Source organism: Gekko japonicus, unplaced genomic scaffold (genome assembly GCF_001447785.1).
Source record: "Gekko japonicus isolate JY-2015 unplaced genomic scaffold, Gekko_japonicus_V1.1 scaffold1151, whole genome shotgun sequence".
NCBI lineage: Eukaryota > Metazoa > Chordata > Lepidosauria > Squamata > Gekkonidae > Gekko > Gekko japonicus.
The window spans coordinates 440,792-463,326 of record NW_015172037.1 but is presented as its reverse complement, the minus strand read 5'-3'; the positions used below and the strand labels follow the sequence as shown (position 1 = coordinate 463,326).

Below are 22,535 nucleotides of genomic sequence, written 5' to 3'. Positions count from 1 at the left end.
TGCCTAGAAATTTCTTTGTGACACCTGGTATTTTCATCAATTGTTTTATTGTAGTGGTTCTCTGTGATCCCTAAGAGAGGTTCAAACTTACCATTTCACATTAGAATATGTTTTGCTGTATGACACAGAAATATATATGCATGATGTTCTTGTCACTGTTTGTTTATATGTTACCTTTCCGCCATTCATTGGTGGTGGATGAATTCATTTCTTAATCAGTTGTTTTCTAGACTGGATCTGAGACTCAATATTCAGTTTAAGCAGCGCTTTTTAAAGCAATAATGAAGTTATCAGAAATTGGGGAAATGTTAGGTTATGGTTAGAAGTTATATTTTTGTTGTGAGATATATATGTGGTTACCCTATGTTTATTTATACACTACAACAATTTTGTCAAAAGTTTTATCATAAATTTACAAGAAACTGAAGAGTTTAGGATTAGGTTTTGTGGCAGCAGTAAATAGAAAACATGGTGGTTAAAATACAAAACCCTGAAAGCTGGGAAATGTCTGTCTCCGAAACATTTTAACTGTTTCCTAGAGCCACAGAAAATTTCTCAAGACCAGGTTTAAGTGGATTTGTAGACTTATTGATGTCATCTTTGTTTTTTATACCTCTGAATTTCTTACATTTGGGGAGATGGGCTGCTGTGTAGTATTGCAATGGGTTTCTCCCTAGTTGCCCCCTTTCCTTCTATCCCCTTTTAAAGAGAGTGTTTTCTTAATAGCATGCATGGCTTAGAAATAAAGCTACAGCTATTGTAAATGCTGCAGTTCCAAAATGGTACAGATTTAGCCACACAAATTAGCAGGCATTTTATATGCACTAGCAAGCTAAGTAGGTGAAGTTTCTGGGTGTTTCTAGAGCCAGTTTAGTGGTTAAGTGCACAGACTCTAATCTGGGAGAACCGGGTTTGATTCCCCACTCCTCCACTTGCACCTGGCTGGATGACCTTGGGCAAGCCATAATTCTGTCAGAGGTGTTCTTGAAAATAGCAGTCTCTGTCAGAGTTCTCTCAGCCCCACCTACCGCACAGGGTGTCTGTTGTGGGGAGGGGAAGGGAAAGGAGTTTGTAAGCCGCTCTGAGACTCCTTTGGGTAGTGAAGGGCGGGGTATAAATCCAACCTCTTCTCTTCTTCTTCTATATTATTTTTAGTTTATCTTCCAGTTTGTAGTTTTACAAAGTCTCAAGTCAGTTAACAGTGTTAACCTTTATAGTAAAGCCTCATCAATACAATGTGTGTGTAAAGTGCCATCAAATCGCAACTGACTTATGGCAACCCCAGCAAGGGGCTTTCAAGGCAAGTGAGAGGCAGACGTGGTTTGCCATTGCCTTCCTCTGCAGAGGCCTCCTTGTTGGCTCCCCTTCCTAGTACCAACCCTGCTTAGTTTCTGAGATCGGACAAGATCAGGCTATACTATGCTGCCTTCCCTCATCCATCAATACAATACCATTAGTTAAATCTGAATATCATAAAAACCAATTATATAGCAGCAGTTACTAACAAAACAAGTCAGTTTGGGGTAAAACAGTTTACATTTTCCCAAGTGCTTCCTTCAGCAAATTCCTGAAAACCAAAACAGAGCAATTCTGTGAAACCTTTTTATTGAGGCAGTTCCATAATGAGGGCATCACCACAGAGTGTGTCTGTTTCCTGTGAAAGATCGTCATATTTAGTTCAAAGGAAATGGCTTGTACTGAAGGATATTTAATGGACTAGTGAGCTTTGAAAAGGCCAGAGGAGTCTTCTTGAACAGAATGATAGTCAAAATTCTTCCTTTGTACTCACTCAGCATGTTTAAAAATGACACTCATTTGGTTAGTGAAGTGTGGCAGTAGGAACCTAAGTAACTCAAACCATATTTTATGGTGCCTTGACATCAGTGTTGTGTTTAAAAAGCAAAAATTTCCTAAATTGGTGGTGATAGTCCTGAACCTCATTTTCTCCTTCTCATTAAAGGAGAAGACGCCACCTTGCAGGAAATACGTACGTACATACATACAGGCATACCTACATATACACATACATACATATAGATAGATATAATATAGATATATATATTCATTTGTTCTACAGTAAGGGGAGCGGTGGCACAGTGGGTATATCCCACTGTCTTAACATCCAAACTGTGTCAGTTTGAGCCCCGCGCTGGTGTGAGCAGCCAGCCTGTTGTCCCCAGCTCATCGTCCACCCAGCGATTTGAAAGCCTCGGCGAGTAGATAAAATGGGAACCACTCCTTAGAGAGGGTGGGCACACCAACTCCCCTGTGGGAATGTGTTAGCTCTCGGTTGGGACGTCCTGCTCCAGAATCGGAAGGTGGTAGAAACTCTCGGCTACAAGAAAAATCCCTGCAGTGGGATGCTCCAGCCAGGTGGTGGCAGTGTGGCGATACGACATATGGGTTCTGAAGCCCCGTCATCAAGCCGGTCGACGCAGCCGTTCGGGACATGACTGATCCAAGCCAGAGACGTTTCCACCGTGCAGTTACGGCGTGTGCAATTAAAAAAAATAATTATATGTTGTGTTTCCTATCCCCTATGAAACATTGTTAGTTCCCTGTCTAAAAGTGTAACTGTGAATCACTTTGAGCCCACTCGTGGGGAAAGCGATTAATAAATCGAAAGCATCATCATCATCATCATCATCATTATCATCATCATCATCATCATCACAGTTTTCTCTTGAATGGAAACCTGAAGTAGTTTAGAGCATTTTCCCCTTCTCCATTTTATCCTCACAGCTTAGACTGAGATGATGTGACTTCCCCAAGGTCACCCAGCAAGCTTCCATGGCACAATCAGGTGTCCCAGATCCTAGTTTGATATTCTAACTAATGCTGTGCTGGCTCTCTCATAATGAATTCTTACAAATTTTCTATCCCCATTGTAGAGCAAAAGTTTTTAGGCCCGTGTTTTTTGGTAAGTGATAAACTATACTGAGTATATGTAGCTCTTTGTGTTATGTGGGTTTCCCATTTGATTTACTAAACTGGACGAAAGAGCAGGCAGAAGCAAGAATGTGGATCTGACTATCCTCCAGCCCACAGTCATAGAATCATAGAATGTTAGAGTTGGAAGGGACCTTGCAGGTCATCTAGTCCAACCCCCTGCACTCTGCAGGAGTATACTGAAAGATAGCCCTACATACCTACAACATAGGCCTTCCCTTCTTGAAGATCGAGACAACATTTGCTCTACTCCAGTCTTCCGGCACAAACACCAGTACTCCAGGACATCTCAAAGATTACAGCTAGAAGCTCTGAAATAACATCTGCAATTCCTTTTAGCACCCTGGGATACAAGCCATCCAACCCTGGAGATTCGAAAGTATTTAAGGCAGCTAGATGCTCTCTAACCATTTCCTTACTTACTCTGGACTGGCAGTTTCTCCTTCCTTCATATGCCCTGCATTCTTCAGTTTGTATACAGCTCGTCTTACAGTTAAAGACCAATGCAAAGTGAGAGTTGAGTAATTCCACTTTGTCTTCATCCCTTGTTAAGGCTTGACCGTCTTCCCCTAGCAATGAGCTTACCCCATCCCTCTTCTTCTTTTTGCTCCGAACATAGGCAAAGAAACCTTTCTTGTTATTTTTAGCATCCCTCACAAGCCTCAGCTCCATCCGTGCTTTAGCCTTTCTCCTCAGCTCCATCTGTGCTTTAGCCTTTCTCACATCATCAGTGTTATAACTGGATTTACAGAACTTAAATACCGTAGCGAAGCATGAGTATCAGGCTAGTCGTTTAATAAGGTTGCCTGCTCAGGGTTGGAAAATACCTTGGAGATATTGGGGAGGGTGGATCCCGAGAAGGGAGGGGTTTGGGAAGGGACTTTAATGGGGTATAATTCCATAAAGTCCACCTTCCAAAGCAGCCATTTTCTCCAGGGGAACTGATCTCTGTTGCCTGGAGATCAGTTGTAATCCCAGGAGATCTCCATTCTCCAACCACAATCTGGAGGTTGGCGACCCTATAGTTTAAGCACAGGCAGACAGTAACAGGAAAACCCATACCGTTTATAAAGGCAACTGTAAAAGGAAGGTTGGAAGACAACATGTGTAAAAATCTGCAGAGGTGGAACTGGAACGGTTCCAATTCCACCCAATACAGTAAATTATGTAACACAGAATGAAATCCCATCTTCTGCAGTGGCAAGACAAGTGCAGTAGGAGAACTCTCCTCCCACAGCACACAGACACGAATTTGCATGGACTCACAAAAGTAACATCCAGTGTGTCTATGCATATAGTACAGTATAATATGATGTTATTAGCCATGCTTCAGGTGAGGAAAGAAGCAGTGGAGGAAAGGAAGGTGCATATGAGCCCCAGTATTCCATGTTGCAATATGCATGGACTATTGTGCATAAATAAAGAAAATGAAAATAATGTCCTGCAGGGGGCAGCAGAGGGGACAACTAGTTTGCATAGTGAGATTAGGGACTTCCTACTTTTCTCTTTCCTCTATCTTACAAAGTTTGTTCTCTTATTAATAAACCAACTTTATTCTTTAAACAGCTTGTGCTCCGCTTTACTGCATATCTACACTCTGCCAACATTCCACAGGATCTTTCCTCCAGTGACAAACCATGGTGTGAATTCTGCCATAGGGTCAGATAGTCATACTGACAGTTCATTTTAAAGGTAAAACAAAAAAGGAAGACAGGTTGATATTATGCTGTCAGAACCTATCTTGAGCAATACAGGCAATGGCCCTAGCCAGCCTGCACTGGGAAAGTATCTGCATTGGAAACTTAAATCATAGGCTTGGCATAACACAACAATTCAGAAGCTGAAGACTGATGAATGACTGTTCAGCTTTCCATCTATGCAGCACTGCCCATCATTGGGGCTTGCAACCGCCAAAGTGCAATCCTATTTCACCTGAACAATTGGTGGCAAATTGACTTGAAAGTTTTCAGGCTTTCTATAGAATTGGCACATACGCTTGCACATCTGGAGTCCTCTTTTACAACGGAAACATCAACTGCAGTTTCAAAGCACTTAACTAGGCATGGGGGGGGAAAGGCCAGCACACCACCTACCAGGTTCTTCCATCTCCTTGTTTATCATGTTTTCCAGGATTTGAATAATAAAATGCTGCTTCTATATAAATTTGAGATTCAAAAGACCAGGGGTCATTTCCTGCAGGAGCGCACAGGAGTGGAGCTCTGGCAGTAGAGAGTCCAGAGGGCAGGCACATGCAACAAGCCCCACCCCCTGCTCCCAGCATCCCTCAGTCAGAGCAAGAAGCAGCCAGGTAAGTTGCAGAGCTCCCCCTGGCCCCCTGGTCCAAAACAGTCCAGTGGCACCTTTAAGACTAAATTTTATTCAGGTACAAGCTCTCCCTCCTCTGGGAGGACAGATCTACACGTTTCTCCCCCCCCCCCCAACAGCTAGTAATCCAAAACAGCCCAGTGGAGCCTGAGCGGTGGGTGTTGCTTTCTGACACACTTCTGGTGATGTCAGGGAGTGTGGCATATGCAAATAAGTTGTGCAAATGAGTTATGTTAATGAGCTCCTGCACATCTTTTTCTACAAAATGAACCCTGCAAAAGACTATACCTCCTCTGTATACAAGTGGATACAGGTTACTAATTTCCTCTCACCATGCAGTTGTTTGGTTCAGGTTAACGGCAATAGTGGTTGCTAATAGGTGAATAGGCCTGGAGGATCGCTGGTGCACTTGCATGTGTGGACACAGACACATTTCTTCCCTTCTTTTACCACACTGCCAGGGAAATATTTTTGGGTTCACAGCAAACCACAGCTTGCATTATAACCCAACTAACAAGCTATGGTTTTCATTTTCCTTACAAACCAGAATTGCAAACCATGATTAAACTAAGGATGCTTGAGCACCTCTGAGTTCAGCTCACTGTTTGTTCTGCAGTGGTGATCAGGAAGCCGATTAATTGATGGACTGTTCGGAATCTGTTCATTGGAAAAGGCTCTTGCAGCCATCAGAAGCTGACTTGCAGCTGCTAAGGGATCAGTGGGGAGTCAGCTTCTGGTCTCTTGCTGGGGAAATTTTTCTCTGTTCTCAGCAAAGTTTTTTTTTTTTTTTTTAGGTGAAGGGGAATTAGGAGCCAATTTGCAGCTGATTATCTAGGGATCTTTTGATCTCCCAGACTTGCTAAAATGCAGTAAATTTGGGGCTGTGTGTGTGTCAGAATTCCAGCTGATTGTCCTTTTCTCTACCACAAGGTGCTGGCCAAAGCAGCTGTAAAGTACTCAGTTCGATACATCAGGACTCTGACAACCACATAAGGAACACACATTTACTCAGTACTTCATACTACAAAAGACAAACGGCCAAGTGGCCAATTATATACATATCCAAGGGAACTCCCCTGGATCCCATTGGGAGGTTTGAATCTCCCGCCAAGGTTTCTATTGGTTCCCCTATTGGATTTTAGGAGCCTAGCCTCTATTGTTCTTTAGGAATCAAGCTCTGCATGCCTGGCCACTGCCTAGTGGCGGTTCCCAGGACACAACAGCAGCAAAGGAGAGAAACCAGCTCCTTCTCCTCTCCCATTAGCAATGCAAAGACCAAAAACATTGCTTCTGTCTCATCTAGGGTTGCCAGGTCCAGGGTGGGAAACGTCTGGAGATTTGGGGGTGCAGCCTGGGGAGGACAGGGACCTCAGTGGGGTACAATGCCATAGAGTCCACCCTCCAACGCATCCATTTTCTCCAGGGGGACTGATCTCTGTAGTCTAGAGATGAGATGTAATCCCAGGGGATCCCCAGGTCCCACCTGGAGGCTGGCATCCCTAATCTCAACCCAGCTAGGAGGAAGAACCCCTTTTGCAGTTTCATTGTGCAATTGTTTTTGCTGAGGGAGCAGGATGGATAAGAACCAGATTCCAGTTGATTCCTCCAATCAGCTGCAAATTGGATTCTGACCAACAAGCAACTGCAAATTTGTTCAGCAGCTGTTAGAGCTGCTCAATACAATTCAATTTCCATTTCCATGAAGGACTATCAAAGTAACGCCTACTTCTGATGGGGTTAGTGGTTGCATCACTCTCCTGCCTCTGCTAGTCCCTGACTATGCCTTACAGCTCCTTTTTAGTCCCATCCTAGAATTTACCATCAAACTCTTTGTGCCATCAAACCCCTGGATGCCTCATCTCAGCTGTATCCATGCCCCTTCGTAGCCTGCTTGTGCAAGGCCACACATGCACATCTGACTTTTCTGCAGGGCACCCACATCTCTCCCTTCCTTCCTCTCCCTGGATCATTAGCTGCCCCTGCTTTACTTCTGTGAGACACATGTCCAGTGAGTTGGGCCCTGGGGAGGGGCTCCACTCTCACTGGCCAGCCTAGTGGAGGTTTGTCACACAAGACATTCTTTTGGATTTCCTATATTCCAGGACAACTGAGACATGCTGGCAAGTGGTGGGTCTGCAGGAGAGACAGGACACATGAGGGATGGACTCTGGTTATTGGGCCAAAGGTACAGCATCATTTAGCATGATGCAGCACAGTGGAAGATGTGAGATCTTACCCTGTGCTGTTCAAAACAGCCCATCATGTTGTTGTCTCCTTGCATATAAATGGTGGTGGGGAGTAAGCCAACCCAGTAGGGGTTTAAACAGGAATCTCAGCCTGCATTGCAACAAGGGTATCACCAGACAAGAAGCCAGGATATCCGTATCTGTTCACCATAAGAAAACACAGTTTTCAGATCATTGCTTGAGGCACACTAATGACAGCTGAGTGGCTCATGTTAGCACAAATCACTACTTACTGTAGTTAGTTCAATTAAACCATGGCCCTGGTCATACAGGCCAGAAAACGCGCGGGGGAGGCATGGCTATTTGTGGCACTGCAATTAGCCACACGACAACGCGATCAAATGTGTCAGTGGCAACCCACGGTTCCGGCCCTCGGCGTGCACGCTGCAACGAAAACGGCTGGAGGGAAAAGCCACGCCAGTGCGATCACACCAAGGGAGTCCGGAGGCAGCCCGTGGCAAACGGTTTGCTACTACCTTCCAGGAGATATTTTTTATCGCACATTTTTGGCGGCATGCCACGGGTGCACTCCACTTGCCAAATGTTGTGGTGTGATCGTGCCCGGAAAATCCGCCATCCAATCATGGCTCTCCCGCAGCAAATTCGCCATGTGAACAGGGCCCATGGTTTGGTGGGTCATCTGAATTGCGCCAATGCCTAGCCAAGCTATAATGTACAAGGGGGAGGGGCTCCTGCAGCCTGTATATTGTTTATACAGCGGTATCTTTCCATTTTCCTTCACTGCTAGCATTGTGCCAGTAAATTGTCAAGTGTAGCTATAAATTATCAGGAGACCCATCTTGTCAAAGAAATCTGAGCAACACATTTCCAAGTACACACATTTCTCTATTCAAAACATTTAGTATATATGGAAATAAATGTGGTGATCATGAAAGCCAAGAACAGTTCAGTATTAAGAGCACAGGAGAAAGCAGGCAAACTTCTACGACCTTTCACTTGGTTCACATGACTGCAGAGGTCATTCCAGCTATTTCGACACACCAGTAATCCAGTTCTTCCAGCTCACCCAGCCTGCTTAATTATAATAAATTATACAGTATCTCAGTGCTTGCTATGCCCGAGTCAAGGGGAAGATGAGACCCCTCCAAACCAGTTTTCACTTAAAAGTCAAAGTTAAAATGATAATTTAAGTCAACCCGCTGAACCAGTCATTTTCAGGTACAACTGTTCCATCTGATTGTTCAAGATTGCATAGAGAAGATCTACATCAGTATTTGATTTTGGTTTTGCAGCATTTGGTTCCCAGTAATTGAAATGTCCTCTTTCCTGTCACCTTAATTACTGTTTCCTGGAGAAGCACTGTGCTGTGTTCAGAGGAGATGTTGGGTTAAGTGATTGTGTTTTTGTACAGGTAACGCTGACCTTTCATGCTATAGCCACTTCAGAAGACCAAAGCACTGACTTTTTACTGAGAAGAGTCGCTTATGACATTTTCTGATGTGTGAACATACCAATTATATCAAAAAAGGAAACAAAGAAACAAAGCTTATTTTAAGCATAAGGAATTATGTGTAAAAACAATTCATTTGAACTTACTTTGGGTAAAAAAAAAGGTGGTCTAATTGTCTCATTTAGCATTTCTCTTATGTAGTTCATGGTAAGAACAACTTAAGCTTACCTTTAGGTGGCCAGAAACGTAACTTATATAGGTAAGTGAACTAATACTGAGCTAAACTTAGTTTCCTACATTTAAATGAATAAAGGAAAGATTTCTATGTCAACCAACCTAGTGACCCAAGAAAAACCAGAGCAGTTTCAAAGTCAAGGCCTTACACTTTTGAGTAAGATGAAAAATATAGCTGCAATAATGTCAGCTTTTTCACTGTAAGGAAATGGATGAATCATCTTTTGCTCTGAAAAAGCTACAAAACTTTGGGAATACATATTTAAAATTAACAACAGTGATGCTTCCACACTTATCAACATTAACTTAGGTTTTTTTTAATAACAGGAAACAAGACAATTCAAATCTATGCAAGATATAAAAGAAATAACAAAACTTTGTAAGGAATATAATAATTAATATATATTTGTTCCAGCCTCATATTCAGTGACCATCATTTCATACCATTTCAGCTTTGACACTAGACTTCTGCAATTCATCAATTGTATATGTGCCTCTAGGAATATTTAGAAGGTTCAGCATGTATGGAATATGACCAGCCTGATGGCATTTGAATTCATGAGAACATATTACAACATTCCTCCATTATCAGTACTAATCCCTACTGTCACTTCTGCACAATTCAAGGAGTTGATGTTGATCTACAAAGCCCTTAATGGCTTAGGTTCAAGAGATCCTTCTGCCACTGTGTTCTATAATAAACTCAAATATTGCAGAGAATATGCCAATAATTCTCACTGCACACAGTCACCCTGTCAACAGTGGAAAAGAACAGCCCTCTGAAAGAGCCACAAGAAGGAGTAACATCCAAATATTGTGTGCACTGTCTCTATTAGAAGGGACCAGCTGAGGAAGTGATATCCAACTGGCCTCCAAACTGGCCAATGAAGATGAATCTCAAAGGAAAAAATAATGAGGTGTATATAGCCACTTCCATTTGTAATCAAGCCACTCATGGACTGTGCTGCTTTCCAGATACACCAGGCACATAATAATAAAACAAGGCGACTTAAGTTGTATATTATGGGGGGATAACAGCAAAATATTCACATGGAATCTCTAATTTCTATTTTCATTTTTATACATAAAAAGCCAAGCCAAACCAATTAATGTTATGGTACTGGTTTATAGCAGCAAAGAGAGAACTAAGGCACTAGCCTTCAACCATTTAAACAACTCCCAGGGAGCAGAGCAGGATGGGACTTATAGGTCTGCAGACATATTGTAAGAAGTCACATGATACCAGAATCACATGACAGGAAGAGGCAGTGTTATGGCCTTGGTCAAGTTCAAGAGAGCTGGAGATAAGAATCACAAACCAAGCATCAGGAGTGTGCTGCAGTGAGAAACAAGCCAGCAGAGGCAAGCCACCTTCTGTGCAAAAGTTCTCCCTTGGCCTCTCTCTCCCTGTGGCAAGCTTGCCCACCCTCACCCACCAGTTGTCTAATGCTCTTCATCCATGCTTGGAGTGTGGAGGTCCCTAACTGTAAAATATAAGCTTTCTTGTGGAGAGAGCACTCTATGATGCAAGGCAAGCACATGTGTGGAGCATCAGAGGCCCAACTGGCAGGAGTGAGTGCTGCTGGGTGGGTGAGGAGGACAAACAAGATCTTACTTGGGGAGAGGAAACAGGCATGATGCTCTTGCTCTCTGTGCCTGCACAGTAACAGCAGGTCCTTTCAAAAACTAGCCAAAAGAAATGGCTGCTCTATGGGGCTCATGACTTTAGTAGGTTGGCTCTGCAACCTACCTCATGGTCCTGATCCATGTACTTTATGATGGCCTAGCAAGCTCCCTGCTGCATTAAAAGTAAAGGGTATGGCACAGAAGTCAGCAATCATATGACACATATGCTGAGCATTACTGCAACAGTTCGACACCTGCATTGGTCATATGCCACAAAGTGTTTCCCATAAATAGAAACATTAGCAAAACCCATGGAGCTCCAGAGGTGCATGAAATTCTTCCAAATACATGAAGACATTTTAGACAGGTGTGTAAGAATATTGTTTGGTATTGGATAGGGGCATGGATTCACCCACATACTGTGATATACAAGGAGCAGGCACATATTCCATCATCTTTACAAGAAACGTGCAACAAGGGTAAAAAGGCATTACCTATGAAACAGGACTGATTTGACGAGTGTGACAACATCCCGACTGGCATTGTACCCAGCACAGACAATGGCGACATGGATTGTCTAGAGAAAATAAAGAGACAATAAATAAAAACACATGAAGGAAGATAAATACCATTTGGAGGTATTAATATTTGTTATGCAGGAAAACAATAACAATTCTGTTATTTATCATTAAGAGGGGCCATTTTGTAACTGTTTAAAGCTCACTTGAGTCAGGTTTGTTAAATATATTCTAATACCTCTAATATATTCTAATACCCTACTGGAAACCATTGCTATACCCACTGGAAACCATCGCTATATGCTACATGGGCTGTTCTTAAATTAACTGCATAGGAACAGTAGATCTCAGTCTTTGCAACAGCAATCCTGCCCAAGACCAGAAGCAAACAATCTGAGCTTCTCCAAGTTTATTTAAAATGAACCAAAGAAAGCTTATGTACAGAAGCTCACTCTTCCAGAAAAAGCAAAGAATATCAATAAGAAGGCTATTTTTAAAGTCTGCTAAGAAGTGGGGGGGGGACCCCCTCCTGGGAAACAAAAATACAATCTTCTGGAAAAACAGAGCACTTACATTGGCTCCAAATGTCATCTGTAGAGAGTATCATTCTACTGAAATATCTAAAGGAGTAAGGGACTTGCAAACTCCTGCTTTCAGTAATAGCTCTTCCTACCCACACCAAAATGTGCATAGGCACACCCATACCTCTGTTCCTATCCAACAAGAAGGCATGTAGTGATATCCTGATGGATGTTCCTTAAGAAAAACACCTTTGAGGGGCTGTGACCTTGAGCAAAGAAATGCTGGCTGGGAATGGAAGATTATTCTCCCTTACCATGTATCTTCCTCAGGCCCATAGCCAGGAATTTCTAAGTTGGGAGGCATTTAAATGTCTCAGGGGGTACTTAGCCAATTTAGATAATTTAATTACTTCTCCCCCCACCCTCAAGCCCTCTCCCTGGATCTCCAATGCAGCCAGCATCCCTCACTCTCCCCCTCGCCCCCCCCCCCCCCCGTTTCCAGCCTCCTGGCTTTCTCTTCCCTCCATAGGGTGGGATTGGGAGGTCCCATGAGCTGACCTGGCTCCCTCGCTGCTCTTGGCTAGGAGCTTCTGTCTCTTGCTCTCACGCTTGTCTCCCACTCTCACACTTTCCCCCCAATAGGGGGAAAAAACTCCATGCAAGGCCCGCACTCTCCCCCCTGCTGCTGCTGCAGCCTCCTCCTCTCTGCTCTTCTCCTGCCTCCTCCACTCGCTCTACCCCAGCTCAGCTGGCGGAAGTGTCACTGTCATCTCCCCTCCCCCTCTCCAAGCAGCAGCAGGCCAGACCTGGGAAGCAGCCACCGCTGCTGCTGTGCACACCTCGTCCTCCCCCAGCCAGCCGCCTGCCTGCCTGCCTGCCTGCCTGCCATGGCCCACAGAGGAGCCTCCTTCTCTTCTCCGCCTCTGCTCCTGGCCCCTTCATTGCCCCTGACTCTTGAGGCAGTCAAGAAGGAGGACGAAGAAGAGGCGCCACCCCCATCATGGGCCTTGGTGCCCCACTCCTCCCCAGTGCACTGGCCCCAGCACCCGCCCACCCCCAGCGACCTGAGCAGTTGCTCCTCAGACGACGAGGCCCACAGGAGAAGGCAAGGAGAGGCCTGTGAGGCTGCTGGCAAGCAGGGAAATGGGAGGGATGGTGGTGGTGAGGAGTATTCCAGGCAGCCCAGAGAGGCAGGTGGCCTGGGCTACCTAGGAAGTTGGGGGGCTAGGCAGGAAGTCAGAGGGTGGGCCCCAGGAGGCTCACCATAGCTACAGGCCTCCTTCCTGGTGATCCTGGGGTGGAGCAGTCTACTTTTGGGAAGAAGTTCCTCCTTGGAGGCAGGCAGGGTCGCTGAGTCTGGTCCTGAAGCAGTACAATTCCATCTCCCAAAATGTATCAAATATGAAAAAATGGATCTCAAACAAGGAATACCCCCTCCCAAAAAAGGCAACAAACCACACAGAAAACCAGTTGAAAAACTCTAACATGGGCCCACCAGGTCAGCCAAAAACTGAAAGGAAGCCACGAAGCCCCATAGGGTCAGAACTGCATGCCCACTACGGCTCAAGAACCCACTGAAAAAGAGAATTCTACCCTAGGGTGGGAAGAGATTGCCCCATCTCAGGACCACTGAGAAAGAAGATTCACTGTAAGTAAGAAAAATCTTCCGTTCTCTACCAGTCCCGGCCCGGGTGGGGCAGTCTCTACTTCTGGGACATAGAAACGCAGTATACCCCAGGGAGGGAAAGAATCTTGTCTCATAGCCTGAAAAGGTATGCTGCAGGACCCTTCTTCCAAAAGTGGCCTCAGCCTGGTGAATGCGTGGACCGAGGTGTAGGTGGCATCCCTACAAATTTCTCTAAGGAGGGAAAGGACTGGTAAACAGCAGAAGTTGTCGTCCCTCTGGTAACTCCTGAAGGTGGATCCATTTCAAATCCTTTACATCTCCATTCTTTTTTGGAACTACAAAAAGGGATTGAGTGGACCCCCAATGCCTTTTGGGCTTCCGGAACTGGCTCTGTTGCTCCAGTGTCCAGTAAATGCTGAATGGCCTGAAGAAGGAGGTGCTTCCTTGGGCAATGACTCCTTGGGGCTTGTATGAATCTGGTAGGAGGAGTGGAGTACAATTCCAAAGAGTAGCCATTCACAACTGTATCCAGAACCCACCTATCGCCCACTGTTGACTCCCAACGGGCTGCAAACTGTTGAAGACATCCTCCTATACTTGGTGGGTTTCAATTCCTGTAGAAGTCATGCCGAGGGGTTCTTTTTGGGCCCCCATGGGCTCTGGCCTGTTGGTCTGTGGAAGGATGAGCTAGTGATATTTGACTGCTTGGGCAGTCATCTCCCTTTGGCAGGATTTGAGGTCGGAAACGAAAGGTGCACTTGTGCTCATGAAAGGAGTGAAAGCATTTCTTGGGCTTGTGTTCCCTCTTGCATGAAGGCAAAGACCTCATCTTATCTTTGTCTTCAACCAGACAAATGTCCATACCTTTGCTAAAAAGATAAATGCATTTAAAAGACACACTAGCCACTTGAGCCTGGGAGGACATGTCCACTTCCCTGTTGCAGAGCCAGGTGTGATGTCTGGCCATAATATAGCTCTGGCTGAAAGTTGAATCGTGTCCAGTGATGCATCCACAGAAAAGGCCGCTGCAAGGGTGATCTTCTTTAGTTCATCCTCGAGCTCCCTGGAGATGCCATTCCCTGCCTCCGAAAGGTCTGAGGTCCAGGGATAGACTGGCCTTGGAAAAGAGAGAGCTCACTATGGAGGCCCCAAGGGCAGTCAATGAAGCTTCAAAGTTCTTGTGTAAGGACTGTTCAATCCTTCTGTCACAAGGATCTCTTGGAAAGCCATCTGCCTCTGCAGAAATGACTGAGTTGGAACAGAGGTTGGGTCATTGACTAATGGAAGCTTGGACCGCTCAGCTGTGTCTGGTACCAAGGAGTAGAAAGGAGAGATAATGGGATGGTTGGACTTGGATCTTGCTGGTGTCTCCCACTCAGCTTTGACTACCTTGTTGAAGACAGAAGGAAAGGGGATTCCAAGGAGGGGGGACCCCCTTGTAGAAAAGCTCTAGCTAAGTCAGCAGATCTGTTTGGTTCAAAAGCTTCCGCCTCCTTATTGCTAAAAGGAATTTTCAGGATACAAAGAACCTTTGGAAGGAACTACGTGAAGACCTCCTGGAGAAAAAGACAGGTCTGCAGGCTCTTCTTCATCCAATAACCCTTCCTCCTCTTTTGGAGAGGAAGAGCCTGAGGAGTCAGACACACTGGAATCGTGGTCTAACAGAGAACTTACAGCTATATTGGAATGTCTTTCAGTGTGGGCCACTTTACGTCTTTTGGAATGGGGGTGAGGGGGGATTTCTCCCCTCCCCTCTTCTACCAGTCCCTATGCTAGAGAGTAAGTGCTGTCTAGACCTGCTGGAAGAACTGGATGGGTCTCTTAAACTAGAAAAAGACAGAGCTGCTCTAATCTCTTTATGCATTTCCCCTTTAATCCAAGATAGGAGGTTGGCCTGCACATTATCCCCTGAGAGATCTAAGGTACGGGTTCCTGTCAATTCTGACCCATGCAGAATGCCCTGTGCAGAAGCAGGGGAGGGTGAGGAGGGAAGCTCCAGGCAGGAGGTCAACCCCTCTTGAGGTGCAAACTCAGAAAGTCTCACATGCACCACCATCTTCCACCATTTTTAAAAAAGGGGGGGGTAAATTAAAAACCCATCAGAAGCCTTTAAAAGGAAGGGCCCCTTTGCCTTACCAAATTTCAGAAGAGCAGCTGGAGGGGATAAGGCAGTGAGGAACTGCAGTAAGCTGAGTCCAGCCAGCCTGATAGACTCCTAATGGCCCCAGCAGGTGGCTGACAAGCTCCCTTTGTAGCAGCCATCAACACTCCCTGGGAAGTGAGAGCAACCGGGGAGGCTCCAAAACCAAAGGCTGGAGTCCCTGCGGCTGAGAGAAGATGGGGGGTTATCGCCATGGTGATCCCCACACTTACTTCTTCCCTACTTGTGAGTAGGTGCCTAGGCAGGGGGGAGACTGAGGCCTTCGCACCTTCCAAGAAACAGCCTGTACAGGATTAACCCACTCAGCCCAGTCCAGAGGTGAAAGGGAATCCTGTATTTCAGCACATTAAACAAAAATCTACGAGACAATCTGTACTCTCTCGAGGCTTCACAACAGTTTGCCACCAGAATCCCTTCACAGGGGTCCCCACCTAGCCTAAGAGCAGAGATTCAATCTCTTAGTTGGCATCTGGGACTTAACACATCAGCAACTCTAACTCAGAGATGCACACAATTATTCTCTCACAGGGGTAGCTCTGTGGTCAGCCTAGACACAAGATTTAGCCTTGGAGTTCAATTACAGCATCAGAGACAATTACAAATATGAATGATCTTTATTCAGTGCAGAGCATAGTAAAAGACTACTAGAGGATACAAAATAACAAAAACCTATGGCTATTTGCCCTTACTAAACATTAATGATGATCATAGTTACCGAGTTAAGTATCAATAGCCCAAGATCGTCCATTGCATAATAATACAGGTAGGCACCAAGGGATTTTGAAGAGAAATCCCATCTTGCAAAGGTATGTAGTCCAGATCTGTTCAGAGATACAGCTCCCCAGTAACACAAGGTTGGCAACCGGCAAAAAAGTTCCCAAAGCAGCTCTTTGTTTCAAAAGTCAGGTTCCCAGGAGATGTCCCTGGAGTCCCTGGCTACTGCCCCAGAAAGAGGGGGAGGAAAAAGGATGGGAGGGCTAACTAGGTCAGACTAAAAAAAAAATTTAAAAAGGAAAGAGAAAGCTCTTTGGAATTGCGATGTTGAAGAGAGCAGAAGCAGCAACACCTAACTGTTCTGCAGGCAGGGCCAAGACAGGCCTGGGAGCAAAGCCCCTCTACTCCAGGAATCACAAAGTTCAGTTACCCTGCCTGCCTCCAGGGAGGAGTTTCTTCCAAGAAGTAAAGACTGCCCCACGCCAGACCACTGGAGAAAGGAAGCTCTCTCTTTCTACACCCTTTACTTTCCATCTCAAATAGCCAGAGCCGGCCCCAGGTATTTTTGCATGCTAGGCGAAGACACCTTCTGCCCCCCCCCCGTGCGCTCACCAATTTCTAGCACCCCCCCTCCAGGCATCCTTGCAGCCACCCGGGACCGTCCTTCCCTCCCTCCCAGCAGCCCATCACCAAGCCCCCTACCACTGCCCGTCGATCCAGCTTCCTCCAGCTACGCGGAGATGCTGGCCACCCTCCTCATGTTCATGGTTGCCACCGGCTGGGAGGAGCCCCAAGCAAGAGAGTGGGAACCAACGAGGGCCAGCTGATGCCTGCCTGCCCACCCGCAGCACCCCCCTGCCACCAAAAAACCTGAGGTCGCAACACACCCGCCCAGTGAGAGCGCATGCACCCTGTCACCACTGCCACCTCTTCCTCCCATCTCTCCCTGCCACGAGTCGAGGGGCGCCAGCTGTGGCAAAGCCAGCCCTGTGGGGTTCACGCCACAAAGAGAGGCTCAGAACCCAGGCCCGGAAGGAGCTGCAGCCGCGAAGAAGGGAAGCTGCCTGAACCCACCACCAGTCCGCTCACCGGAAGTGTGGCGCTTCCTCCCTCCACAGGCCCTTGTGCAGGGCTGGCACCCAGAAAGCCATGCTGGGGGCGGGCAGGCGGCAGGGGCCTCGCTGCGTCCCTCTGAGATCTGTGCCCTAGGCTGTCGTACTAGTTGGCCTAGTGGAAGAGCTGGCCCTGCAAATAGCTCTGCCACTTGCTTTTCCCCTTGTGAGGAAGATTCCTGATTGTGGGCATGTGCAACCCTGTGTATGTGAATAGCATTTCAAAAGTACAGAAAAGGAGGTCTGTTAAACTTTACAACATGAATTACAGTCATGGAATCTCTCATATATTTGATATTACTACTTTTACCTAGCTGTAAGAAAAACAAAAAAAGGATGGGAAGGGAAACCTCTATTCCAGTAGTCAATCACTGCATTCAGATATCATGAACAAGCCACTGTTTGTTACAATTACAGGTAGGTAGCTTAATTTTATGGTCAACAGAACATGATTCGTAGGCAACAGAACAAGCTTCAATGTCTTGTTTCATACAGTTCAACACAAAATGAAACTGCAGGCAGAACAAACTGCATTTAACTTTGAACCTGAAACCTCCAATCTCTTAGCTGCACATGGAAAGAGGAGTCAAAAGAATTCCTAACTTGTTCCTCAACACAGATGTTGTTCATGATATTTAAATGTAGCTAGTGATCTTTCTTGGTCAATTTATGTTTACTCTTCTCCAACTGTTTCAATTTAGATTCCCTAAATAATAAACTGTAAGGAAGAGTCTGAAGTCTACAAATAAGCAAATAATCCTATCCAGATATATCCTCAAAGGGTTGGAAGGGAAAACACAGAAAATACGTCGGTTGCTTCTACGTTTAATTACTTTCTGATGGGCCTGCATCTTACACTGAGGCCCATGTAAACTGCAGATAAATCTCAATGGATGACCTTAATAACACAAGAAGATTCCACTTTGATCCAGTCCCGTAGCCAGGATTTCTTAAGTCAGGGGGCATTTACATTTCTTAAGGGGCACTGGCTAATTGAATTAAAGGTAATTTAATTCAGTTTCTGTGGAAAAGAGAGAGATGCTGTCTGGCTCCACATGGCCATTGTAGCTGGCCCTTCATGCCAGACAGCTTTGCAGGAATACTCAGCTCCTTCTCCGTACCTGCCACTGCTCAGGGGCCCTTGGCTGGATGGGAAGTCATGGGGCCTTGCCACTAAGTTGGGGGACCTAGCCCCAAGATGCCCCACTGTAGCGACAGTCTTCAAGAAGCACACACGCATGGGATGAAGGCAACAGCCTTTTCCCAAATGTATGCCCACAACATCTGGTATTTAGATATACAGTGTCTCTGTAACAAGAGAGATCCTACTTAGCCTTCACAGTGAAAAAAAATCTACGTAACTATCCTCCATAAGAACATAACAATGTAAGTAGAGCCTGCTTGATCAAACCACTTGGCCATCTAGTCCAGTGTACTGTTTTACACAGCAGCCAACCAGTTATCCTGGAAGGCAAAATCAACAGGACATTAATGTCCTCCCATGCTGCTGATTGCCAGCATTGGTATTCAGAGGTTTGCTGCCTTTGGATAGGGTGGCTTCCTTCAATCACCATGGGCAGCAGCCATTGACAGACCTTATCTCCATAAATCTTTCTAACCCCTTTTTAAATCCATCTATGGTCTTGGTCACACGGGCTGGAAATGTGGGGGGGAAGGGGGGCTGCTTGCCCCGGAACAAAATAACATGCGGCCGCCCGATCACATGTCCCGTCGAGGTCCCGTGGTTAGGGGGTGAGGTGCCAATCACACAGTTATCCTGCAGCGCAGCAAAGAAGCGATGTGGCGCGATCACAGCAGCAATCGCTAGGCCCCGCTTCCATGGCAAACGGGTGGGGTTTTTTACTGAAGTTTGTGCGCATGCGCCGTTGGGCGCTTTTGCGCATCCTGCAGAGACTTGAGGGAAAAAACCACCCTTGTTTGCGACAGAACATCGGCAAGCGCCGGATGCCACGGGATTCCATCGGAAACGCGATCAGACACCCGCCCTTGCCCCACGATGTCTGGAAACCAGTACCTCATAAGTACTAGTTTTTTACTCCGCATCTTCGGCAGGAAGCCACGGGATAGCCACGGGAGCACTACACTTCCCAGATGTTGCGGTGTGATCACGCCCGGAAAATCCACCTATCAACTGTATCTTTAGCGCGGCAAATGCTCCGTGTGACCGGGGCCTATGCTTGTGGCCATCACTACCTCCACCAGCAGTGAATTCCACTATTCAGCTGATTATTGAGTAAAGAGGTATTACCTTTTGTCTGTCCTGAACCTATTTCTCAACAACTTAACTGGGTGACCCTGAGTTCTAGTGTTACAGGACAAAGGGGGGGGGGAAGCTTGCTCTATCTACTTTCTTCACCACGTGCATAATTTTGAAAACCTCTACCATGTCTCCTCTTAGCCATTTTTTGTCTAGAATGAAAAGCCCCAGCCTCTCCAGACTTACTAACAGGAAAGATGGTTGAATCCCCTAATCATCTTGGTTGCCCTCTATTGTACTTTTCCCAGCTTCACAATATCCTTTTTGAGATACAGCAACCAGAACTGTGTTGTCATTTAAAGACTCCATCTGGTTGCAGCACCACCTGCTTTACTTGTACCAGGCCCCTGCCACACCGGGGGGGGGGGGGAGAGCACGGGCAAAGTGCGGCTTTTGAAAGCCGCACCAAAAGAGACATGCGGTGGCGGGATCACATAGATCCCCTGAGCCGCCATGCAGTGCCTCCCCGGCATGATCAGATGCCGGGGGGAAGCCACTGAAGGAAGAGGACGGCAGCTGAACTGCGCATGTGTGCGCATGCGCAGTTCGCCCAGGAGCATGGATTGCTCCGGACAACGGGCACGCCGGCGATCCCACGGCCGCGCTTGATGCGGCATTCCAGGTAAGTCCTCCTCTGTAGGTGGTTCTTTTTTGCAGTGGGTTTTCCGGCTTTAGGGATGGATCGGGGATGGGTGTGTGCCGCTTCCCAGATGTTGCGGTGAGATCGCGCCCGTTTGCTGTGCCCCCGATCCGTCCCTCTCCCGGGCCAAAACCTTCTATGTGACCGGGGCCCCAGAAGCACTTTCAAATGCATTCACCAAACATATGAAGCTCCCTTACACTGAGTCAACCATTAGGCAACTTATAGCAGTTCAGTGTGCCTGATTTACCTGCCTGCCTGGCTAGGGTTGCCAGGCAATGGCAATCAGGGAGCGGGGACACCATAATCACTTCTTTGGAAACTCTATGGTTTCCCCAAAGAAGTAACATCAATCCTCTCTGGGAATCACTGAAACCCTCTCTAGGAATCCAATGATTCCTAGAGTGATGTGATGTCACTTCTGGGTGATGATTTTTGTTAACATTTCTCCTGACTTCTAAAGGGATGGTGGTGGGAAGCATGGGTTTCCAGTGAGAGATCACCCACCATAGCAGGCAAACCTATGCCCAGTTCAGAATCCTTTCCTAAACCTTCCTCATCTGAAGTAAACCTTTCCTGTGTCCCCACTGTTGCTGCCAACACCCCCACATCTCAACAACAACAAAGAAGTTCAAATGATCTCTGACTAAGGAAAACAAACCATGGCATGTGATGAGGGAATACAGGTCTCTCAAGTAAACATATAACTGGCATTTCCAGTAATAGGATAAATGATGAGATCCCTGAAGGCAAATCTGATAATAGGGATGTTTAAATTAAGCTTACATTCTGTCACAGAATTACTAGGTGAATCCTTAAAATGAGAAAATGAAAGCTATCATCACAATAATGTGTGGTTAAGATAAATGTAACGCAAGGGCAGTGAATTTTCACATTTTACATAGCCATCGCCTGAGGTATAGTGCTAATCCCTGCTGAGCAACTAAATGTATGGGTGGAAACCATTAGGATCCGAAAGGGCATCTAATCTAGTCCCCCTTTTAGCAATTATTCCTTTTATCCTAAACTGGTTTATAGCACTACATGCCTTGGGCCTTAAAGATTCAGCTAGCCAAACCTCAGCATTAGAACAAGGCAAGTTGGCAGGAGCTTATTTACTTACAAAATTTCTCTCCAGTTAGAAAAGAAAATGGCTTTTCCCCCAATAAATTGGAGAGGCAGAAAAATCAGATCCAGAACAAAACAGGGAGCATATATTATTATTGTTTTAAAAATCTGCTCTATAACATCTGATGTATTGCTTCAAAAGCACTGCAGGCTAATTATTAGAAGTTACAGTGGAGAGGGAAAAGACATGGGGCTGCTACCTTGAGTAGATTCCAGAATTATGTCATAGTGATTGCTTCTTTTGAGCATATTCTGAGAATATATGGGGATCAGTGTTCCCTCTAAGCTGGGTTAGTGTGAGTTAGCTCACAGTTTTTAACCTCCAGCTCACACATTTTTGTCTTAGCTCAGGAAGGATGGCTCCAGAGCAAACTAAGTTACGCAGTAATGAAATCACTCACTCACAACTTTCATGCCAGTAGCTCACAAAGTAGAATTTTTGCTCACAAGACTCCATGGCTTAGAGGGAGCATTGATGGGGATATGCATTTTTCATTGTCTGGCTGACTGGCTAGCTTTCCAAGTGCTGTGAGAAAAAAATAACTGCATTTGTTAACACAGGTAATTGATAACTTTGGTAAGAAAGTAACAGTTTTCTAGTACTTTTTTGTATGACCTAGCCCACACACCTACCACAGCACATAGTTACCATCTCTATCTTTCCTACCAGGTTTCCAGTCAAACTCTTAAAACCAAGGAATAAACAAGAAGGTAAACAGTGCTTCAAAGATCTACAGTAGGGGTGTGCACTCGGTATATACAAAGCCAATACTGATATACCTTATCAGTATTTTTGGGTATTTATTCAGCCAAATCAGACTTTCTAATCTGATTTGGCTACTGATCTAGCTGAGCCTGAATAAAAGTCAATATTATTCAGCTTTTATCCGGTCTCAGCTTCACTAGCTGAAACAGTGCGAGTTCACCCACCTTCCAGGTGAAGTCGCGCTGCTTCTGGGTTTCTCATATGTGGCTTGGCTTTGCAAAATCCATTTAAAGAGAAAGTTAAAGAGAAAATTTTGATGCTGCCTCCCTAGGAACCTGT

At 45.7% G+C, this 22,535-nt stretch overlaps 1 protein-coding gene across 1 annotated transcript in view; it reads right to left on the bottom strand.

Annotated features, from left to right (window-relative positions):
• Positions 1-22,535, bottom strand: part of LOC107118339 (glycosyltransferase-like protein LARGE1) — a 321,370-nt gene that overhangs the window by 202,647 nt on the left and 96,188 nt on the right. The window contains exon 3 of the mRNA XM_015420643.1: positions 11,286-11,368. Coding sequence (XP_015276129.1) covers positions 11,286-11,368 — 83 coding nt within the window. The remainder of the gene's footprint in view (positions 1-11,285; positions 11,369-22,535) is intronic.